Source organism: Anomaloglossus baeobatrachus, unplaced genomic scaffold (assembly GCF_048569485.1).
Source record: "Anomaloglossus baeobatrachus isolate aAnoBae1 unplaced genomic scaffold, aAnoBae1.hap1 Scaffold_130, whole genome shotgun sequence".
Taxonomy (NCBI): Eukaryota; Metazoa; Chordata; class Amphibia; order Anura; family Aromobatidae; genus Anomaloglossus; species Anomaloglossus baeobatrachus.
The window spans coordinates 145943-171019 of record NW_027441900.1 but is presented as its reverse complement, the minus strand read 5'-3'; the positions used below and the strand labels follow the sequence as shown (position 1 = coordinate 171019).

The 25077-nt window shown below is 45.2% G+C and overlaps 1 protein-coding gene across 1 annotated transcript; it reads right to left on the bottom strand.

Moving 5' to 3' along the window:
• Positions 1 to 13603: 13603 nt before the first annotated feature.
• LOC142260541 (uncharacterized) lies at positions 13604 to 18754 on the bottom strand. Its single transcript, XM_075331978.1, has 5 exons — positions 18535 to 18754; positions 18330 to 18453; positions 18149 to 18246; positions 17862 to 17952; positions 13604 to 16198 (listed from the first exon to the last, which is right to left on the bottom strand). Exons 1-5 carry the CDS (start codon positions 18556 to 18558, stop codon positions 14898 to 14900), a joined length of 1638 nt encoding a protein of 545 aa, XP_075188093.1. The 5' UTR covers positions 18559 to 18754; the 3' UTR covers positions 13604 to 14897.
• Between the last annotated feature and the right edge of the window lie 6323 nt (positions 18755 to 25077).

The following is a 25077-nucleotide window of genomic DNA, read 5'->3' as shown; positions in this document are numbered from 1 at the left end:
TAACATCATGCGGCAGAGAGTTCCATAGTCTCACTGCTCGTACAGTAAAGAATCCTCGTCTGTGATTATGATTAAACCTTCTTTCCTCAAGACGTAGCGGATGCCCCCGTGTTCCAGTCGCAGGCCTAGGTGTAAAAAGATCTTTGGAAAGGTCTCTGTACTGTCCCCTCATATATTTATACATTGTGATTAGATCCCCCTAAGCCTTCGTTTTTCCAAACTAAATAACCTCAAGTTTAATAACCTATCTTGGTATTGCAGCCCACCCATTCCTCTAATAATCTTGGTCGCTCTTCTCTGCACCCTCTCCAGTTCAGCTATGTCCTTCTTATATATCGGTGACCAGAATTGTACACAGTATTCTAAGTGCGGTCGCACTAGTGACTTGTACAGAGGTAGAACTATATTTTTTTCATGAACACTTATACCTCTTTTAATACATCCCATTATTTTATTAGCCCTGGCAGCAGCTGCCTGACACTGTCCACTAAAGTGAAGTTTACCATCCACCCATACACCCAAGTCTTTTTCTGTGTCTGTTTTACCCAGTGTTCTACAATTAAGTACATAATCATAAATGTTATTTCCTCTACCCAAGTGCATGACCTTACATTTATCTACATTAAACTTCAATTGCCACTTCTCAGCCCAATCCTCCAATTTACATAAATCTCCCTGTAATATAAAATTATCCTCCTCTGTATTGATTACCCTGCAGAGTTTAGTATCATCTGCAAATATTGAAATTCTACTCCGCATGCCCCCAACAAGGTCATTTATAAATATGTTGAAAAGAAGCGGGCCCAATACTGACCCCTGTGGTACCCCACTATGAACTGAGACCCAGTCCGAGTACGTACCATTAATAACCACCCTTTGTTTCCTATCACTGAGCCAGTTTTTAACCCAGTTAGACATATTTTCCCCTATCCCCATTATTCTCATTTTATGTACCAACCTTTTGTGTGGCACCGTATCAAAAGCTTTTGAAAAGTCCATATACACAACATCCACTGCATTTCCCTGGTCCAGACTTGAACTTACCTCTTCATAGAAGCTGATCAAATTAGTTTGACAGGATCGATCCCTCATAAACCCATGTTGATACTCTGTCATAAGGTTATTTTTCTTGAGATACTCCAGTATAGCATCTCTCAAGAAACCCTCAAGGATTTTACCAACCGTAGAGGTTAAACTTACCGGCCTATAATTTCCCGGCTCAGTTTTTGTCCCCTTTTTGAATATTGGCACCACATTTGCTATGCGCCAGTCCTGCGGTACCGACCCTGTTATTAAGGAATCTGAGAAGATTAAAAATAATGGTCTATCTATCACAGAACTCAATTCCTGTAGTACTCTGGGGTGTATGCCATCCGGGCCCGGAGATTTGTCAACCTTAGTGATTTCGAGGCGGCGGCGTACTTCCTGCTGGGTTAAGCAGGTAATATTCAAGGGTGAATTTATGGTATCACTGGTCATGTCATCTGCCATGGCATTTTCTTGTATAAAAACCGTAGAAAAAAAGTCATTCAGCAGGTTGGCTTTACCCTCATCCCCTTCCACCATTTCACCAAGACTATTTTTAAGGGGGCCAACACTATCGCTTTTCAGTTTTTTACTGTTTATGTAGTTAAAGAATATTTTAGGATTATTTTTACTTTCTCTCGCAATGAGTCTCTCTGTCTCAAACTTAGCTAACTTAATTTGCTTTTTACATATTTTATTTAATTTTCTATAATTATATAATGCCTCATCACTACCTACCCTCTTTAATTCTTTTAAGGCTTTCTGTTTTTCTTTTATTGCTTCCCTTACAGCTCTATTTAGCCATAGGGGTTTCCTCCTATTTCTAGCATGTTTGTTCCCATAGGGTATATTTTCTGCACAAGCCCTATTCAGGATGCTCATAAAAGTCTCCCATTTGCTTTGTGTACTTTTATTACTTAGTACATCATCCCAGTTTATTGCACTAAGATCATCTCTCAACCGTTTAAAATTTGCTTTCCTGAAGTTTAGTGTCCTTGTAGCCCCTCTACTAGACATCTTACTAAAGAATACATGAAAACTTATTATTTTGTGATCACTATTCCCCAAGTAACCCCCAACTTGTATATTTGATATGCGGTCTGGCCTATTGGTTAGTACAAGGTCTAGTAGTGCTCCCCCTCTTGTGGGGTCCTGTACCATTTGTGAAAGGTAATTATCTTTCATTGTTATCAAAAATCTATTTCCTTTGCTGGAACTGCAAGTTTCTGTTCCCCAATTTATATCAGGATAGTTAAAGTCCCCCATAATAATTACCTCTCCGAGACTCGCTGCTTTATCAATTTGCTTTATGAGGAGATTCTCTACCTCTTCCATAATATTCGGCGTCTTATAACACACCCCTATCAGTATTTTATTATTCATTCTCCCCCCCCTTATCTCCACCCATAGGGACTCTACATTCTCAGTACCCTCACATATGTTGTCACGCAGGATGGGTTTTAAGGATGATTTTACATATAGACACACACCTCCCCCTCGCTTATTTGTACGGTCATTCCTGAATAGGCTATAACCCTGTAAATTAACAGCCCAGTCATAGCTCTCATCCAGCCATGTCTCTGATATCCCCACTATATCATAATTTTCTTCCAACAATATTAATTCTAATTCCTCCACCTTATTTGTGAGGCTTCGGGCATTAGTGTACATGCACGTTACGTATGACTCTGTACCTGTATTCCTGCTTACTGTATTAACTGTCCTAACCCTTCCCCCCGTACCACCCCCAATTTCATTACTTGTGCCCTGGTCACTATCTGCACTACATTCCCCTTCTATAAAGTGAATACCCTCGCCCCCCATTCCTAGTTTAAACACTCCTCCAACCTTCTAGCCATTTTCTGCCCCAGCAGAGCTGCACCTTCCCCATTAGAAAAGAACAGGTAATGAATGAAATGGACCAATTTATAATGAAGGATAAACAGGAGATTACTATCTCCTCCCTGTACAAAGATCTGAGAACAGCACTGGTACCACTGCACTCTGACCAGGTCTGGGGAGCGTGGGCACGACAACTAAAAGATACAGAGGCAGGGGAAAAGATACGGCAGGGATGGATGAGGATGAGGAAGGAGGTGATTAATGAGGGCTGGAGGGACATACAGTTTAGATTAATGCACAGAGCAATTTATGGTTTTAACATCCCCACCAAGCAGACGATGAATAAAATAGAACATTGCCCCAAATGTAAACAGCCGAAAACGGACTTATACCACGGGATTTGGCAGTGTCCAGAAAGTCAGAAATTTTGGGGAAAAATGAAGACACTTATAGAAAAAGTATGGGAAGTGGAAATGGAACTAGACCCATTGTTATGGATTTTCCACCACAGGACTAAAGAAAAGGAAGGAGGAGGAGATATACGGGGGACCACGATTCCAAGACTCTTTCATAATATTGCTATGATAGGGAAAAAGGCCCTACTACGCAGATGGCTCGAGGAATCTGTTCCATCAGAGGAAGAGGTGGTCAATCAGATTAAAAAGCTGCTCAATATTGAACAGTTGGAAGCCGAAAGAAATAAGGACGAAATAACGGGAAGCTTTTTTAAAAAATGGAAGAGATTTATAGTACAACAGTATGGAGTTGCAGAAATACGGAAAGTGGTATCTCCTTTCACTAATACGGAATGGTATCTACTGGGAGACTTGCAAGGCACATTGGGAAAGCTGCAAATACACACACAGTAGAGACACGACAGTAGGGCGAGACGAGGGTTTCAGAGAAATAGGGCTTCAAACGGGAATCAGAATATAGAGGAGCTGTGTGTTCTTTCGTGACTTAAGCGGGCTTTACACGCTACGACATCGCTAATGCGGAATCGTTGGGGTCACGGAATTCGTGACGCACATCCGGCCGCATTAGCGATGCCGTTGCGTGTGACATCGATAAGCAATTTTGCATCGTTGCAAAAACGTGCAAAATCGCTAATCGGCGACACGGGGGTCCATTCTCAAATCTCGTTACTGCAGCAGTAACGAGATTGTTTCTCGTTCCTGCAGCAGCACACATCGCTCCGTGTGACGCCGCAGGAACGAGGAAGCTCCCCTTACCTGCCTCCCGGCCGCTATGCGGAAGGAAGGAGGTGGGCGGGATGTTACGTCCCGCTCATCTCCGCCCCTCCGCTGCTATTGGGCGGCGGTTCAGTGACGTTTCAGTGACGTCGCTGTGACGCCGCACGGACCGCCCCCTTAGAAAGGAGGCGGTTCGCCGGTCACAGCGACGTCGCCGGACAGGTAAGTATGTGTGACGGCTGTGGGCGATGTTGTGCGGCACGGGCAGCGATATGCCCGTGTCGCGCAACAGATGGGGGCGGGTACCCACACTAGCGATATCGGGACCGATATCGCAGTGTGTAAACTAGCCTTTATACCTGGTGTTCAGTGTATTAAAAATGTTGGGGGGGATAAAGTGGGAATAAAAGAGGGTGGGTTAAGACAAGGGTGGGTAAATTGGTAAGGCGAATTTATTCTTGTTCAAATGTTAGACATATTGTAATGATTCTGAAAACTGCAATAAAAATTTATGTTTAAAAAAAAATGGATCCTGCTAAAATTTTAATCCCTGGAATAAACTTTTGATTTTATTACCGTACAGATTGTGCTGGAAATTGCCTTTCTACTCTGCATTATAGGGATTACTACTATGACACCATATAGATTAGGGATCTCTCCATGTTCTTTGGTGCAATGTTTGGTTAGATCTTCGTCTATGGACTCTTTACATTAGTACCGTATTTTTCGGACTATAAGACGCACCGGACCATAAGATGCACCCTGGTTTTAGAGAAGAAAAATAGTAAAATAAAATTTTAAGCAAAAAATGTGGTCATGACACATTGTTATGGGGCGAGGATCTGTTGCTGACACTATTATGGGGGTAATGTCCTCAAATTCTCTACTAAGATACCCCATCCTGGTAATGATCCTCCTGCCTTGTGTATATATTTATGTCCCTCATCCTGGTATAGCCCCATCTTGCTATATACTGCCATCCTGGTATGTGATCCCATCCTGCTATATACACCATCATCCTGCTCATATACCCCCATCATCCTGCTTATATACCCCCATCATCCTGCTCATATACCCTCATCATCCTGCTATATGCAATCATCCTGTTCATATACCCCCATCATCCTGCTATATGCCATCATCCTGTTCATATACCCCCATCATCCTGCTATATGCCATCATCCTGTTCATATACCCCCATCATCCTGCTATATGCCATCATCCTGTTCATAAACCCCCATCATCCTGCTATATGCCATCATCCTGTTCATATACCCCCATCATCCTGCTATATGCCATCATCCTGTTCATATACCCCCATCATCCTGCTATATGTCATCATCCTGTTCATATACCCCCATCATCCTGTTCATATACCCCCATCATCCTGCGGCACACACAAAAAATAAATAAACGTTTACACTCACCTTTCCTCGTTCCACGCAACGTCGCTCCTCCTCCTGTCTGTGCCGGCAGTGCTGTGTTGAGCCGGCCATGTTCCCTGCAGCACTGCGATGTCCACCAGTCTGCCGGCGCGGCTGTGAAGACACACGTGCGCACAGCGATGACGTCATCGCTGTGAGCCCCGCTAGTCTCCAGTCCACACAGCACGGCCGGCAGACTGGAGGACATCGCTGTGCTGCAGGGGAACGGTGAGTACATTGATTCACTGCACCCCGCGCTGATGATGATGCACGGGGAGCAGTGAATACAGCCGAGCATGATCACTCCAGGCTGTAGTTGCCAGGGGTGATCACAGCCGGCTGTTAATTATGCGCGCGTCCCCGACCATCATCCACCTATCAGCCCTGGCTTCAGCGCTGAGAGATGGGCGGGAGGATGGGCGTGCATATGTAATGAGCGGGCCCACGTGGTCACGGCAGGCGCTGCTGCTGCCTGCTCGTGCCCTCGATGACCCGCTCCACCGCAGCACCCTCATTCCCCTCAGCCATGCCCTACATTCAGACCATTAGACGCACCCCCCACTTTCCCCCAACATTTGGGGGGAAAAAAGGGCGTCTTATGGTCCGAAAAATACAGTATATTGTACGCTCCTCTCTATTCCTCCTGCATACTCTATACATACTCTAATACTTAGTGGATAGTTATACACATAAAAGTATCCATAACTTTAGTATTTCTGCTGTATATATTCCACTCTGCTTCTACCTTTCCTTCATTTATTCTGGGTGTATATATGTGCATATTATGATGGGTCTATATAGCTTTGTCCCATGGTAGACATTATTACTCTGATGTTTGCCTGTCCCCATCTCTTCTTCAGACAGACCTTGTCTTACACGTTGACCTTTGCATGTTATATTTGTATTCCATATATTTATACCTCCTGAGATATTTCTTCTGCCTCCTTTTCCTTTGGAGACTTGAACCTGCAACGGTCGTTACAAAAGTGTTAAAGAAAAAATTCATTGTGTGATAGAAATTATGTGTAATTGTGATCTAAAATGAAACCCTGATCTTATACACAGGCTGCGGATCTTATACACAGGCTGCGGAGTATAAATACTTTTTTGGAGTAAAGTTATTACAATTGTAAATCCTAATCAGCAGGTTTGGTCGGCGACACCAAGGTTTTATATAAGGGAATATAGAAGAACTGACACTGGACACGCGGGAAAACTGCGGTAGGACGATTATTGTTTCTTACATATAAATTGATAACATTTAGATGGATTCCGACAAAACGTGATTAACAAAGTCATTACTACAGGATGGTATGAGAAGGGGATTTACTCTAAAAGAAACACTGGATCCAAAAATGAGAGAATCTGGGCCCCGGGGCTGGAGACTTCGGGCTTCCAGCGTGTCAGTACAAGACGGGGTCTTTGTCCCTGGAGCTTCTCTACTCGGTATAACGAGACTCATATTCATATAAAAAGCTTCTGAGGAAAATAGAAACTGCCGAAATATGAGGAGCTTGTCTGATCTATAAGTCACTGTATAAAGAGCTATGGAGACAGCGCTATTCTTCTGTATAACATATGTGATGTTGCTGTAGACCTAATATTTCTGTACATGACGTCTCTGTATAGATAATCACTGATTATTTTGTCAAACTCGATCACATCAGATGTTCCCACAAAGAAGGAATGGATCGTAAATGGAAATAGTAATTTGTAATATGAACATGTTTATTATTGTAGTATAGAGAAGTTACCGACATTGTTCAGACATGGAGATTGTGCACTGAAAGTAAGGGGTCGAGCGCGATGTCGAGCGCGATAGTACCCGCCCCCATCGCACATGCAATATCTTGTGATTGCTGCCATAGCGAACATTATCGCTACGTCTGCTTCACACGCACATACCTTGTCAGCGACGTCGCGGTGACTGCCGAACAATCCCTCCTTCAAGGGGGAGGTGCGTTCGGCGTCACCGTGACGTCACCGCGACTTCACGAAGCGGCCGGCCAATAGATGCGGAGGGGCGGAGATGAGCGGGACATAATATCCCGCCCACCTCCTTCCTTTCGCATTGGCGGCGGGACGCAGGTAAGGAGAGGTTTGTCGGTCCTGCGGCTTCACACACAGCGATGTGTGGTTCTGCAGGAACGACAAACAACATCGTATCAGCAGCAGGGGCGACATTATGGAAATGAATGACGTGACACAGATCGGTGATTTTTGACTGTTTTACGCTCGTTCATCGTCGCTCCTAGGATTTACACATTGCGATGTCGCTACCGGCGCCAGATGTGCGCCACTAATGACGTGACCCCGACGATATATCAGTAGCGATGTCGCAACGTGTAAAGTACCCCTAACTGTAATGAATGGCAGATCGCTGAGATTGGGAGTTAGGGAGAAGAGGGAGGAGGAATGTTGGGTATATTTGGGGGAGGGTTGCAATACTCTCCATATAGTGAATATAGACTAAATTACTTACCGGTAATGGGATTTTCCGTAGTCCATGACAGCACCCACTTGAGAGAGGGATCATCCCCTTCAGAACAGGAAACCTACAGATAAAAAAGGGCGGTCCCTCTCCCTCATCAGTTGGTTTTCAGAGCATGTGAGAGGAACCGCAGTGGATTTGTATGACACAAAAATAAAAGAACCAAGAAGGACCACATCCACCAAGGGGGTGAGGAAATTTATAAGGGTGGGGTGTGCGGGTGCTGTCGTGGCCTCCGAAAAATCACATTACCAGTAAGTAATTTAGTCTTTTCCTATTACCACAACAGCACCCACTTGAGAGACTTTCAGAGATACCGCAACCTAGGGAGAGACCACTGCGTGTAGTACTGATCTTCCGAAAGTAAGGTCTGAAGCAGAGGGTAGGTCCAATTTATAGTGATTATAGAATGTGGAAGGTGAGGACCAAGTAGCAGCCTTACATATGTGAGTGATAGAGACATCCACCTTCTCAGCCCAGGAAGATGTCAGTGCTCGAGTAGAATGAGCTCGCACACTATGTGGCAATGGTTCTTCTTTAGCTGTATATGCCAGAGAAATTGCCTCCCTCACCCATCTTGCTAATGTGCTTTTTGTCACCTGACACCCTTTCCTATGGCCTTGAAAGGATATGAACAAAGACCTAAGGTGCCTACAGGAGGCTGTTCTAGCAATGTACTCAAGTAAGACGTTACGGACATCCAAGGTATGGTACATATATTCCTCAGGTTTGACCGGATTAGGAAAAAAATGAAGGCAAAATAATCTCCTGACTTCTGTGAAAATGGGAAGCTACCTTAGGCAAGTAAGTAGGGTCTGTTTGAAGAATAATTTTGTCAGGAAAGACCTGTAGATACGGAGGATCAATGGATAGAGCCTGGATATTGCTAATGCGGCGAGCAGAGGTTAAGGCGACCAGCAGACAGGTTTTTAAGGAAATTAGTTTATCCGAAGCTGACTGCAGGGGCTCAAAGGGGGGCCCTGTCAGGGCGTCTAACACCAGATTGAGGTCCTAAGGGGGAGGATTGGGAATATGAACCAGCTGTCTGCGTTCACATGCCTTAACAAAATGCATGACCCATCGATTATCAGCTATGTTAGAATTGTAGAGGGCCCCTAGAGCTTTGAGTGTATTCAGGGAAAGACCCATGTCTCGACCAGATTGGAGAAACTTCAATATAGATGAGATAAGAACTACCTCTGGAGAGGAGTTAGGAGAAAATTCAAGAAATTTTCTCCAGACTCGACTATATTGTCTGGTCGTCACCGGTTTCGTACTGTGAAGAAGGGTATTAATCAGTTGTTGGGAAAAACCATGTGCGGCTAACAACTCCCTTTCAAAGTTCATGCCGTCAAGTTCAAGCCCTTGACGTGGGAATGATGGATAGGCCCTTGGGATAGTAGATTCGGTCTGGACGGGAGAACCCAGGGGTCTGTAACTGACATGCTCGTGAGAAGGGAGAACCAAGAACGCCTGGGCCAAAAGGGCGCTATCATAATGACCCTTGCCTGTTCTTCTCTGATTTTCCTGAGAACTACCGGAAGCAGAATCATCGGGGGAAAGGCATATGCTAGGCTGAAAGTCCAGGGTATCTGCAGGGCATCTACAACAGTCGGATTGTCTGTTTTGTTTAGAGAACAGAATTGCTCCATTTGTTTGTTTCTCTTGGTGGCAAACAAATCTATCACCGGACGGCCCCACCAGTGAACAATCTGAAGAAACACCTCAGTTCAATTTTCCATTCCCCTTGATAGAGAGTGTGGCAGCTCAGAAAATCTGCTCTGTCGTTGTCCACCCCTCGGAAATGAAGGGCTGAGAGGGACAGAAGACTTTGCTCGGCGAGACTCAAAATCCTGGCGGCCGTTGTCACGAGAGAACCAGACCGTGTACCTTCCTGGTGGTTGATATAGGAAACTACTGTCTAGTTGTCGGAGAGGATTCGAACATGGGTCTGTTGTAGGAGAGGAAGGAACTGCAGTAGCACCTGTTCGACCGCCAGTAGTTCCTTGAAGTTGGAGGAAGTGTGCCTTTCATGGTGAGACCAGAGACCTTGTGCTATAGTGTCCCCCAAGGGCTGGCGTCTGTCGTCACTATATTGGTGAGATGAATGTGCCGCAGTTTTCCGGTGGTCAGGTTGGACTCTGTCATCCACCAAACAAGGGAATCCTGTTCTGCTCTGGTCAGTGTCAGACTGGACTTGAGAGCGCAACGTAGAGTTTTTGCTGCCGACAAGACCTCCCATTGTAGAGTCCTGGTATGGAGTAGTGCCCAGAGAACTGCAGGGATACAGGACGTCATGGAGCCTAATAAGGACATGCCGTCCCTTAGGGATATGTACAGATAGACCTGTATGTGTAGAATTTTTCTCTGGATTTTTTCGTCTGGTAGAAAACAACGTTGTTGACGAGAGTCCAGTAACATGCCTAGAAAAGACTGAAAGGTGGTCGGGGTTAGCTTGGATTTTTTTAGATTCAGAATCCATCCAAGTCGTTGAAGGGTAAACATAGTGTGATTGAGGCGAGTTGTACATTCATCCGCCGTTTTACCCACTATCAGGAGATCGTCTAAATAAGGGATTATCAAGGTCTGACGTTCCCTTAAATGTGCTGTGACTTCTGCCATAATCTTTGTGAAAATTCGAGGAGCCAGTGAAACTCCGAAGGGCATTGCTACAAATTGAAAATGTCTTATTGATTTATTTATCAAGACAGCTACCCTTAAATATTGTTGATGCTGTGGGTGGACTGGAATGTGATAGTACGCATCTTTTAAGTCTAAGACTGACATGTAATAATTGGGGAAAAGGAGTTTTGTGACTGACTGACTGGATTGATTCCATCTTAAATGGTCGATATTTTAAGAAGGGGTTCAGTTTTTTCAGATTGATTATTGTTCTGTAAGAGCCATCTGGCTTTGTAACCAGAAAAAGAGGAGAGTAGAAACCCTGGCCCCGTTGATGGGCAGGGACCTCAACTAGGACCCGTTTTGTAACGAGAGTGAGGACTTCAGTCACTAAAGCAGTATGTTGTTCTGATGTTTTCCTAGTAGGGGTTAAAACAAAGGATTGTGGAGGTATGGAAGTAAATTCTAAATGAAGACCTTCAAAGATGACATTGATGATGAAGGAGCTACATATAATGGTCTTCCAGATGGTACTGTAGAAGCGGAGTCTACCTCCCACAGGGAGGTCAATGTTACTGTTTATGTTGTTTTCTCCTGAATGATGCGCCACCAAACAGGGAACCCTTGGAACCTGACGTGCGAGGGTCATATTTTTCCTGGCACTCTGACCTGTTGGGCTGTAATTGACACTTTTTGTAGGATTTCCTACAGGTAGGAAAGTATGTGTTAGGGAACGCCTTCTTATTATCCCCAGCTTTAGTGAGAATGTCGTCTAACTCAGGCCCAAAAAGAAACTCACCCTGACAAGGCAGTGTGCACAATTTTGTCTTTGAAGACGTGTCCCCCTTCCATGATTTTAACCACAGTGCGCGTCGAGCAGCATTAGAAGATCCCGCAGATCGGGCCGCCAAATGTACGGAATCAGCAGAGGCGTCAGCAAGGCAGGTTGCTGCGTCCTTCAGGAGTGGGATGGACAAGAGTAACTTTTCTCTAGAAGAACCAGATTTAATTTGCTTTTCTAACTGGTCTACCCATATTGAGTGACCTAGCCGTGCAAGTTGCAGAAATGGCAGGCTTTAGTGCTGCGGCCGAGGCTTCCCAGGTTCTTCTCAGGTAAATATCAGATTTCCTGTCAAGGGCATCCTTCAGGAAACCTATATCTTTAAATGGAAGTGCTGATTTCTTAGAAGATTTTGCAACTGCCACATCCACTTTAGGCACTTTACACCATTGAGAGAGGTCATCATCATCATCAAAGGAATATCATGTTTTAGAAGAGGATGGAAGAAAGCCCCTATTATCCTGCTTCTGCCACTCCTTCCTGATTAGGGCTTTAATCGTATCGTTCACTGGGAAAGATTTACATTTCTTTTGAGATAATCCTGAGAAATTAGTATCCTCAGTGGACTTAGTAGGTTTGGTATCCTGAATCCCCATGGTGGAGCGAACAGCCCTGACAAGGCCATCCATCCCCTCCAGAGGAAAGCACGATTTCCCTGCTTCATCTGAGGAGGAAGAACTATCAGAGGAAGAAACGTTCGACCTGGTTTCCGAACTAAGGGCTGAGGATGAATCGGGGCAAGTAATTTGTTTCCTATGTTTTTTTGACCCCTTTAACGATTTTAAAGATGACTGAACTTTGGTGCGGATAAGTTCCCTAAGATCTGCTGCTGGGGATAGGATGTAGGGGCTTCTTCCCATACAGTCTGCTTGATACAGGGCTCCCAAAGTCTTTTTTTATAAGAACTGGGTAATTTTCAGGCACACAAGGGCCATTCTTTATTTTTCTGCTCGGCGGAACACTTCCTATGTACCTAAACACAGTTATAGACAAGAAGGGGGACATTAGCTATTGGAGTACTTTCACGAAGATCACTCACCCATAGCAAGAAAGACGGATACTGAAGCTAGAGACAGAGACGAGGTGATTGTCTGGCCGACTCTAGAGGGTTGAGAACCGAGATTTTCATGATCTTCCTTCCTCTTGCGACCTGTAGTAATACCTCTGGAGTGACTATCTGCACTGCTGCTCTTTCGCTTGGATGGAGCTTGGGATGGTTCCCGAGTAGTATCCCGGGATGGGGGTGATTGCGGGCTGTCCATAGCTGGAGAGGGTCGGAGTAAGCACCACTCTGTCAGGGTTCAACTTCATTTTTAAGATGGAGGACTCCACAGCTGCCTCCAGCGTCTCTTCCTCTGGATCAGATACCCCGGAAGTGCTCACAAGCACTTCCAAGTTACAGCTGCGGTGACCAACCAGCGTGCAGGCGCGCAGCCAGGCACATCCGGGTCACCCTCCCCGTGCGTGCATGGCCGTGTGCAACCCGGAAGTGTCAGTACAGACACACGTGCGACGCAGTAGGGAGAGCACCTTGCCCGACCGCGCTATCTCAAGAAGTCACCGGGTAGACATGAGGGAAGCAGCACTTACCCTCCCGCAGACGTGGTTCCCCTGGCGCCCTCACCCGGACCAGAGACAACCAATGCAGGAACACTAGGAGGGCGAAGTCCACCACGGGAGCTCCACCGACCGTGCCTCCAGACCCAGAGCTCTGCCATTCCCGCAGACACCGCACGGACACTACTGGAGCCCAGGTACCTATAGGTTCCGACCCATCAGAACAGGAAACCAACTGATGAGGGAGAGGGACCGCCCTTTTTTATCTGTAGGTTTCCCGTCCTGAAGGGGCGGACCCCTCTCTCAAGTGGGTGCTGTCGTGGCGATAGGAAAATAAAAATATAACATTGTGAAATGTTCGATGCACATGGAATATTGCTTTATTTAATTTTTAGAAAACAGACGTCTATTAGTAACTGCATGTATAATTCTAATGTAACTTCTAACGTGCTTTCCGTTCGTTTACTTTTACTGTCACGTTTGTGTTTTCTTGTTCAATTTGTCAAATTTATATTTTCTCCACATGTGAATTTTTTTTCCAATATATATTTTATTTAAATTTTTCACAAAACAATCGATACATATCACAATCGAAGTAACACTACGATAATATTAACAACCACCACAAAGCAAAATAAGGAAAAAGGAAAAGAAAAAAAGATGAAAAAAAAGAAAGGGGGAAGGGGAAGACACCAATTTGGTCTATTCTATAGGTAGGAGTCAATAATACAAATACATCAAAATCCTGTGGGACAAATAGCATGTAATGAAAATTCCCCAATTTTTCGGAATTCGTTTTCTTCTCTCTACATTATGGCCAAGTGTAAACTCATAATGAAAATGAGGATTAATTTTCCTGACAAGCTCCTCAACCGAGGGAACTGAATGGAGTTTCCACTTTATAGCCTGACATCGTCTGGCCGAGGTAAGTATATCAGCAATAACAGGTTTCACATTTTAGGGGAAGTTATCAAGTCCTACATTCAGGATTGCCAGTGGAGCTTCCATAATTACACGAACACCAGTTACAGATAAAATTAGAACAAACACCTGCTCCCAAAATACCATAACTTTAGGACAGGACCACCATACATGCCCCAGCGTGCCTTTCTGAAGACAGGCTGTCCAACAGAATGGGGAGTAATCACGGATCATCAGAGCCATTTTGCCTGAAAACAGATACCACCTTGTATGAATTTATATAATTTGTTCTAGGTGATTTATACAAGCGGAGGTGATATAAGTCTATTCCGAGGCGCCCACCATTGTTGAGGGAAGAATGTTTTCAGCTCTTGCTCCCATTTTATCACGTATGACAACTTCAGATCTTCCAATGGGGAGCTTAAAAAACTATATAACACTGAGACTCCTTTAATATTATATTCCTCTTTTGAAAACGTCTATGTAGATCGAGAGGAGGTGAATTGTACCCAATATCAGGTCCTGTACTAAGATGTCTCACTTGGAGGTATTGATAAATACAGCTTCAATGTAATCAAAATTTCTCAACCATCTCCGAAAAGGACATTAACTGAGACTCTCTATAAATAGCTGCAAATTTAGAAATGCCGCTCTCTTCCCAATTAGCAAGGCTTAAATAAGGGATATGGGTTTCTAAGAATGTAATAGAAACATCCAATAAAAAAAAAGTCATTCCCTTCACCCCACCTTTTCCACCAATACCAAGGAGAGGAGATAGTGGGGAAGTCAAAAATTGCATTAGATGTTTAATTACCTCTACTTCAAAAGGCTTCAAGTAACCCATGTGAATTGTTCTTAGAGGTCAACAAATTATAATTTTCAAGTAAAACAGTTCTGACCTTCTAGGTATGATAATGACTTCTACACTTTTAAGATTTGTGATGTTTAAAAAGAATCCATTTGTGTGCAAAATATTTCCCTCATTCTACCCATGTCAAGGGTTTCTCCCCTGTGTGAATTCTTTTGTGTCTTGCAAGACTTGATGTTTGTGTAAAACTTCTCCCACACTCTGAACATGAAAAAGGCTTCTCCCCTGTGTGAATTCTCTGATGTCTAACAAAAGCTGATTGATCTGCAAAACATTTCCCACATTCTGAACATGAAAAAGGCTTCTCCCCTGTGTGAGTTCTCTGATGTTTAACAAGACCTGATTGATTTGCAAAACATTTCCCACATTCTGAACATGAAAAAGGCTTCTCCCCTTTGTGAATTGTCTGGTGTGTAAGAAGATTTGATTGTAGGTTAAAATATCTCCCACATTCTGAACATGAAAAAAGCTTCTCCCCTGTGTGAGTTCTCTGATGTCTAACAAGACCTGATTGATTTGCAAAACATTTCCTACATTCTGAACATGAAAAAGGCTTCTCCCCTGTGTGAGTTTTCTGATGTCTAACAAGATCTGATTGATATGCAAAATATTTCCCACATTCTGAACATGGAAAAGGCTTCTCCCCTGTGTGAATTGTCTGGTGTATAAGAAGTTTTGATTTTAGGTTAAAATATCTCCCACATTCTGAACATGAAAAAGGCTTCTCCCCTGTGTGAATTCTTTGGTGACTTGCAAGGCTTGATGTTTGGGTAAAACTTCTCCCACATTCTGAACATGAAAAAGGCTTCTCCCCTGTGTGAGTTCTCTGATGTTTAACAAAACATGATTGATCTGCAAAACATTTCCTGCATTCTGAACATGAAAAAGGCTTCTCCCCTGTGTGAGTTCTCTGATGTGTAACAAGAGTTGTTTTATGTGCAAAACATTTCCCACATTCTGAACATAAATATGGTTTCTCCCCTGTGTGAGTTCTCTGATGTGTAACAAAATGTGATTTATTGCCAAAACATTTCCCACATTCTAAACATGCAAATGGCTTTTCCCCTGTGTGAGTTATCTGGTAACTAACAGATTCTGAAGAAATTCTTTTCTCCTCTGTGTCATTTTTGTTATTAATTTTTTGATATTCTGAAGTTGAAAATGGCTTATTTGCTGTAAGAGCACTTTGATTTTTAATGCTGCTTTTGTGACATTTATATTTCTTAATAGTCTGTGATGAATCAGAAGGTAGGACTTGTTTAATAAAATCAGATAATAAATCTTTGCTGTAAAGGGAAGATGATATATCTGGAATAGAGTCATTCACTTCAGTTATATCTTGTATGATATCAAGGTCATCTGATTTAGAAATTGAAGATGTCAGTTGTGCCTCTAATCTCCTGGTACAGTCATCTGTCAAGAATAAAAGTTATCTTCAATAATATATACAAATTTAAAGATATATTTTATAAAATAGGTTGTAACGCTGTTACCAGCGTCCCCGCACTGTCCTGCACCTTTTCCCGGGGTAGGTCTCCTAGGACTGCGCTTAGCTCACGCTCATATATTCTTAAAGGGCCAGCGTGCACCTAACCCGGAAGTAACTCCCAAACTATGGTTAAGAGGTAATAGGTATTTAAGGCATCCTCCCCCTATGGGACGTGCTTGGGCAATGTGGTCTATCATTAGAGATGCGTTGATAGTTGTCAGTTACCGTGCTGCTTCCTGAGTCGTATGCTGTGTGTGTTAACACTTGTTTGTTTCCTAGCATCCACTGTAGATGCTGCATCTATCTATACCAGCTGTGTCTGCCATACCTCCTGCATCTATCTATACCAGCTCTGCCTACTATATCTGCTGCACCTGCTTACACCAGCCATCCCGTCTGCACCCGACCACATCTGTGACTGTCAGTATCCAATCGTAGAACCCTGCGGTCAGCCAACACAGTACAAAGACTCTTTGGCATAGCATCTAGTGGCTACCTCTCAGCACAGGCCTATTCTCACCAATAGAGGCTGAACATGTGAACTTATAATGAACATGGTAAATAAAAAACAATCGTGTAATTGCACTTTTTTTTGCAATTTCACTGCACTTGGAATTTTTTCCCCATTTTTCAGTACACTATCTGATAAAATGAATAGTGTAGTTCAAAAGTACAACTCATCAGGCAAAAAAAAAAATCCCTGATATGTCTATGTTGACGGAAAAATAAAAAAGCTATGCTTCTTGGAAGTTAAAGGGTGAAAAACTAAAATTCCCAAGGGGTGAAGGTGTTAAATTTTAGAAAACCTGTGTGTGGGCTGCCCGGTCTCTATGTACCCACTGTGGGGTAATTCTAACCTCCCTCATATGTTACAGTTACCCTGTGCCCAACTTTGGATATAAACGCCCCTATCAGCACATTCATCAGAAGGGAGAGAAGGAAGATCCATCAATAAGATGCCGAGATTCTAGGAAGATGCAGTCATTGCTCTCAGTGGTAGAAACAATAAGAATCTTGTAGTTATGATACTTATTAATGGAGAACAAAAATAAAATAAATGATGTTACAAAGCAAGCTTTCCAGACTACTGAGGTCTCTTCATCAACTACAAGATTATTATTTTGTTTCTCCCACTGAGAGCAATCAATCTTTATTCCCCTAGAGAACACGGCACCAAACTAAGAATCTAGGAGGTCACCAGCATCATTACCCTCCGTTTTCTCTTAGGGGTCCACCATACAGATTAGATTCTTCTTCCCATGATTTTCTAAGTTGTCTGCACTTTCTACGTACGCTGTCATTTGGCTTTACAGATTAGAGATCTGAGCAGCTAAGGGTCAATGTCTTCTAATTTCAGGTGATAGGATGGATCCTACCTGTAAGATCTGGCTGATACAGATCTCACTACAACAGAAGAACGTCCAATGCCCAAAATAATGGGGACAGTTTTGGGTGGAGGAGCATGTGGTGGTCTAGCAGAAGAATGGTGGCCATTTGATATGGCCAGACTACAACCCTGATAAAGCAGCCATAGCCGGTGACGGAGAAGAATCTGTGACTTCTCTGCATTTAGTGGTCACTACTCACCTGGGCGGTTATCTGTAGGAATCTCCTCTTTACTCCGCTCATCACCCCTCACATATGTCTCTGTAGTATTAATATGGGGCAGATCTTCCCCCTGAAACAAATATTGTAAAAGTCACAGACAGAGGAGAAGTCACAGCTATGATCAGCTCTAATCCTGCCATCTCCACCGCTCTCATTACACAAGTATAACACATATAATACTGGAGGATAAAACAAGACTGAGCACAAGACCTTCACAGCCGTCTACACATCATAGGGAGATTTCATGGCTCCTTCTCTCCATCTACCTGATGATCCTGAGGAACATCGGGGTCTTCTTGTTTACAGTCCTGTGGGAGAAGAGGACGGGGACATCTCTCTGGCGTTGTCCTCTTACTGGATAGAACTGGAGGATACACATATAGGGACTGAATTCATTCCTTACATACAGATAATTATAGGCCGTGTGTATTTTGTTCTGTCTATTACCTGGTGATGCAAGGGGCTGGGGATCCTCCATCATGACGTCCTTGTACAGATCTTTGTGTCCTTCTAAATACTCCCACTCCTCCATGGAGAAATAGACGCTGACGTCCTGACACCTTATAGGAACCTGACACATACAAGGATACCGTCACCCCCGATCCCTTCATAGCATTACTGTATAATGTCCCAGCATTCCCAGCAGTGTCACCTCTCCAGTCAGCAGCTCAATCATCTTGTAGGTGAGTTCTAGGATCTTCTGGTCATTGATGTCCTCATGTATCGGGGGGTGGGGGGGAGGCCCCGTGATTGGGCTCAGGGGTCTTCCCCATCCCTCAGACACAGGGGCCTGACAGCGCTCACTAGAGGTCTTCTTCACTACTGTGTAATCCTGGTTATGGAGAGACACAGTAATAAATCTCACTCCAGACATTTCCAGAGTCCTCACCTCTCCAGTTCTGTCCATCTGTTATTCCCATAGATAAGAATGATGTAATGTGACGTCATCAGAATCTCTCACCTCTCCAGTAAGCCGGAAGAGGATCTCTAGGGTGAGGTGTAATATCCTCTCCGCCATCTTGTCCCTGTCCATATCCATCCTTCACGGGGCAATCAGGAGAATTCTCTTATATAGAAGATCTCCACTGAGAGGATCCGATATTATAAGGCCCTGAATGGGAAAGAGATGAGCCGATATGTAAAATTAATGGAGATAAGTGATATAAATGAATAAATATTATTATTATTATTATTATAATAAGGGAAGTGAGATATCATTTGGGTAGGGAAAAAAATTCAACATGAAATGTGATATGTAAGTAGTAAAACCGACCGATAAAAGTAGTACATAACCATATTTTTCGGACTATAAGACACACCGGACCATAAGACGCACCCTGGTTTTAGAGGAGGAAAATAAAAGTTCAAGCAAAAAATGTGGTCATGACACACTTATGGAGCGAGGATCTGCTGCTGACACAGTTATGGGGTAATTTCCTGCTCATATACTCCCCATATACTCCCGATGCTGCTCATATACTCCCCATCCTGCTCATATACTCCCCAAGCTGCTCATATACTCCCCATGCTGCTCATAAACTCCCCATGCTGCTCATATACTCCCCATGCTGCTCATATACTCCCCATGCTGCTCATATACTCCCCATGCTGCTCATATACTCCCCATGCTGCTCATATACTCCCCATGCTGCTCATATACTCCCCATACTGCTCATATACTCCCATCCTGCTCATATACTCCCCAAGCTGCTCATATACTCCCCATGCTGCTCATATACTCCCCATGCTGCTCATATACTCCCATCCTGCTCATATACTCCTCAAGCTGCTCATATACTCCCCATGCTGCTCATATACTCCCCATGCTGCTCATATACTCCCCATCCTGCTCATATACTCCCATCCTGCTCATATACTCCCCAAGCTGCTCATATACTCCCCAAGCTGCTCATATACTCCCCATGCTGCTCATATACTCCCCATGCTGCTCATATACTCCCATCCTGCTCATATACTCCCCAAGCTGCTCATATACTCCCCATGCTGCTCATATACTCCCCATGCTGCTCATATACTCCCCATGCTGCTCATATACTCCCCATGCTGCTCATATACTCCCCATACTGCTCATATACCCCCCAGCCTGCTCATATACTCCCCAGCCTGCTTGTCATGGTTCGCCTCCCTGTCCACATGGCTAGGGGGCGGAGCCTTCTCTCGAGCCTCACTTCCAGACCCTGGATGCCTTAAAAGCTGGCATTTCCAGTGAATCAGTGCCGGCTATAAGCTTAGCACTGCTTTGCCTGTGATTGCTGGTCCTGTGAGTGATATCCTGATCTGTCTGTTCTTGTGCCCCCGTGCCCTTGTCTGTGTTCTGTCCCCTGGTCATCCCTCCTGTCCTCTGTCCCCTCTCCTATTTCCCCACTCGGTTGCTTCCTACGGTACTGACCTTGGCCTGACTTTGACTCCGCTTTTGCTCGTCCCTCCGGTCCTGCTTCTGCCCGTACGGTGTTTGACCCAGCCTGTGTGACTATTCCTTGCATGCTCTGCTTCTCAGCTGTGTTTTGAGGTAATGCATGAGAACGCTGTGAATTCACTTCCTGGTTCTCATTGCTCTGTGTAGTGTATTATGCTACAGAGCTGTGGCTCCCCCTGGTGGCAGCATTACAGTATAGCCGGCCTCTATAGGCTTTATCTCCCATAGGGAAAAAAAAAAAAAATGACATTTATTTCTTGGTAGTGGGATCCAACTTTACAGCATAAAAAACTGTAATGAATCCACTCAGTACCTTGTGCGAGCAAGTAGCCAACCTTACGCAGCTGGTGCAGGATTTGGCTGCAGAGCATTGCACCCTGGTAGCTTCACACAATATGCTGCAGAGTGAGGTCTCCGCTTCTGCGAGGGCCACCTCAGTGGCAGCTACCTCACAAACCGTAGGACAGCATAGTCCCACTGATGTCCAACTGACCTCCCCCGAACCCACGGTGATGCTCCCCGATAAATTCTCGGGGGAGAAAAACCTATTTCGGACATTTAGGGAGAGTTGCAGGCTTCTCTTCACTCTCCGGCCTCGGTCCTCGGGGAATGTGACCCACCGGTTGGGGATCATCATGTCGTTACTTAGAGGGGGTTCCCAGACCTGGGCGTTTTCCCTACCCCCTTCGGCCCCAGAACGGCATTCGGTTGACCTCTTCTTTGACTCCCTCGGGATGATATATGACGAACCAGACCGTGTACGGGTGGCTGAGGACAGGATCATGTGTCTCACTCAGGGAAATCACACTGCTGAGCTATATTGTTCAGAGTTTCGGCAGTGGTTTACTGAGGTACGATGGAATGATTCTGCACTCAGGTGCCAATTCCGGAGAGGTCTTTCGGACTCCCTGAAAGACGCTTTGGCTCTGCACCCTCCTCCCAGCACCTTGGATGATGCGATGACGGAGGCAGTTCGTATGGACCGCAGATTACGGGAAAGAAGGGGCACCATGCGTGAGATTCAACCCCTTCTACCCAGGGCACCTTCTTTGCCGGCTATGGAACAGATGGAAGTTGGAGCCATCAGTCCAGATGAGAAGGAGAGGAGAAGACGCCGGGATCTCAAGCTGTGCTTCTATTGTGGACACCATGGACACTGGAGGAAAGACTGCCCGGCTTGCCCCTCCGCTAAACAGTCGTCGGGAAACTTCTAAGTCTGGGTAACGGTCGAGGAGGTTGCCCAGACTATCAGGTACCTTTCCTCTCCTCCAATAAGATACTTCTGAATGTCGACCTCCGGGTCAAGGAGTCGGTCTGGTCTGCTACTGCCTTAGTTGACTGTGGGTCCGCTATGAACTTCATTGACTCTGAGTTGGTCCAAAGATTAGAGTTAGAGACAGTGAGGTTAGAAGGACCCATTCAACTCCTGGCAATTGATAAAACACCGCTGCCTCAAAACCTCATTCGGTTTGCTACAGAAAAATGTACTCTTGTGATCGGGTCTCTGCATTCTGAAACTATTTCTTGTTTTGTAATGGCCAATCTCCCTGCTGGATTAGTGTTGGGGTATCCATGGTTGATGTTACATAATCCCGTTATTGATTGGGAGTGTCGTACCATAGTCAAATGGAGTCCTGCTTGTCATAAAAGGTGTTTACAATCTGTACCTGTGTTCTCCGTAAGTCCTGAGAGTCTTCCGGAATACCTGAGGGACTACGGAGACGTATTCTCGGAAACAGAGGCTGAGGTTTTGCCGCCTCATCGCCCATATGACTGTGCCATCGATTTGCTTCCCAATACCAAATTGCCCAAGGCCCGTTTATATCACCTCTCGGGTCCAGAAAGGGCTGCTATGAAATCATACATATCTGATAGTATACGTAAAGGGCATATCCGTCCTTCTTCTTCCCCTGTGGCCGCTGGGTTCTTTTTTGTAAAGAAGAAGGACGGAGGATTAAGGCCATGTCTCGATTTCCGAGAATTGAACAAAATTACTGTGAAAAACACATATCCGCTTCCACTCATCCCTGATCTCTACAACCAACTCTCTGAAGCCCGGTGGTTTACCAAACTAGATCTCAGGGGGGCCTATAATCTTATCCGTATTAAAGAAGGGGATGAGTGGAAAATGGCCTTTCTGACGTCAGAGGGGTTATTCGAGAATTTGGTGATGCCTTTTGGTCTAACAAATGCCCCTGCGGTGTTTCAAAATTTCATCAATGATATCTTTTCTGATTTTCTTGGTCGTTTTGTGGTCATCTATCTCGATGACATTTTGATTTATTCTTCCGATAGAGATACGCATATTATGCATGTTCGCTCAGTATTACAGAGATTACGTGATAACCATCTGTTTGCCAAGCTTGAAAAATGTGTTTTCTCTGTTCAGGAAATAGCCTTTCTTGGGTTACTCCTTTCTCGTGATGGGTTTAAAATGGACCCAGGAAAGGTGCAGGCTATCGTGGATTGGGTGCAACCCAGGGATATCAAGGCGCTTCAACGCTTTTTGGGTTTCGCAAATTATTATCGACGGTTCATTAAAGGGTTTTCTCAAATTGCCAAGCCATTGACTGACCTTACACGGAAAGGGGCGGATCTGCAGAACTGGTCGCAAATGGCTGTCCAGGCCTTTCTTGAGCTAAAGGACCGGTTCATGTCTACCCCGGTCCTGGTACAGCCTGACCTCGAGGCGCCGTTTATTGTGGAGGTGGACGCCTCAGAGGTGGGGGTGGGAGCTGTTCTCTCTCAGGGCCCTGCTACTCTGACTAATCTGCGACCATGTGCGTTCTTCTCCAAGAAATTCACTCCAGCTGAGAGGAACTATGATGTAGGTAACTGTGAATTATTGGCAGTAAAATTGGCATTTGAAGAATGGAGACATTTTTTGGAGGGTGCTGTTCACCGTATTACTGTCATCACCGATCATAAAAACCTCGCATATATTGAGTCCGCCAAGAGATTGACGCCTCGACAAGCGAGGTGGGCTCTTTTTTTTTCTAGATTCCATTTTTGTATTACTTTTCGTCCGGGGTCTAAAAACGTGAGGGCAGATGCACTGTCCCGTAGTTTGGACCCGGTGTCACCTCCAGAGCCTCCTTCCTCCATTCTTCCGCGAGGGGTGGTGGTCGCTGCCTTGTCATCCGAGTTGGAGGCTGAGGTCAGGGAGGCCCAGTCCTCAGCGCCATCTTCCACTCCAGACACTAAACTGTTTGACCCTTTGCACCTCCGGTTACGGGTACTTCAAGAGTTCCATGAGTCCGTACTTAGTGGCCATCCTGGAGTTACAGCCACTCACAGGGCTGTTGGTCGACTGTTTTGGTGGCCGTCTCTTCACTCAGATGTTGCTCGGTTTGTGTCTGACTGTGCTACATGTGCCCGTGCTAAGGTATGTCGTAACCGGCCGGCCGGGGAACTGGTTCCATTACCTGTTCCTGAAAGACCATGGACCCACTTGTCCATGGATTTCATTACGGACCTCCCTGTCTCAAATGGTATGACTGTGATCTGGGTGGTGGTGGATCGTTTTAGTAAACAGGCACATTTTGTTCCCCTCTCCGGTCTACCTAATGCTGCGGCCCTTGCCAACCACTTTATTGACCAGGTGGTTCGGTTACATGGGTTGCCCCTGAATATTGTGTCTGACAGGGGGGTACAATTCATTTCTCGGTTTTGGAGGGCCTTGTGCAGGCGGTTGGGAATTGAGTTGTCCTTCTCGTCCGCCTATCATCCCGAGTCCAATGGGCAGACAGAAAGGACGAATCAGACCCTTGAGCAAATCCTGCGGTGCTTGGTTTCTGCTCAGCAGGAGGATTGGTGTATGTTTTTGCCCCTTGCGGAGTTTGCATTCAATAGCAGAGTCCATCAGTCTACAGGAACTATTTTCTTCTGTAATTACGGGTTTCACCCTCACTTCGGGACCTTCTCTAGAGAGGATTCGGGGTGTCCAGGGGCCGAGTCCGTCGTTCAGCATCTGGGGAAGGTGTGGAAGGAGGTACAACGGTGCATCGAGACGGCTCAACAGTCCCAGAAACGCCAAGCGGACAAACGCCATTCTCTGGGACCCCCCTTTCGGGTGGGGGACAAAGTGTGGCTGTCCACTCGGAATATTAGGCTTAGGGTTCCATCTGCTAAGTTGGGTCATACGTTTATAGGTCCCTATGAGATCATCGAAGTGATCAACCCGGTGGCCTTTCGGTTGCAACTGCCCCAGACCTTGCGTATTCCTAACGTATTTCATACCTCCTTGCTTAAGCCATTTGTTCCATCGGTGGTGGATTCTCAAACTCCTCCAGCTCCGATATTGGTGGACGGTGAGGAGGAGTACGAGATCCAGTGTATTATCGATTCTCGTTGGGTTCGTCGTTCCCTCCAGTATCTGATCCATTGGAAGGTTTACGGTCCGGAGGACAGGTCATGGGTGCCGGCTCGATCCGTTTGGGCCGATCGGTTAATTGCGGCTTTCTACCGGACGTATCCTGGGAAGCCTGGGGGTCCGGTGGCCCCTTCTTGAAAAGGGGGTACTGTCATGGTTCGCCTCCCTGTCCACATGGCTAGGGGGCGGAGCCTTCTCTCGAGCCTCACTTCTAGACCCTGGATGCCTTAAAAGCTTGCATTTCCAGTGAATCAGTGCCGGCTATAAGCTTAGCACTGCTTTGCCTGTGATTGCTGGTCCTGTGAGTGATATCCCCATGCTGCTCATATACTCTCCATGCTGCTCATATACTCCCCATGCTGCTCATATACTCCCCATGCTGCTCA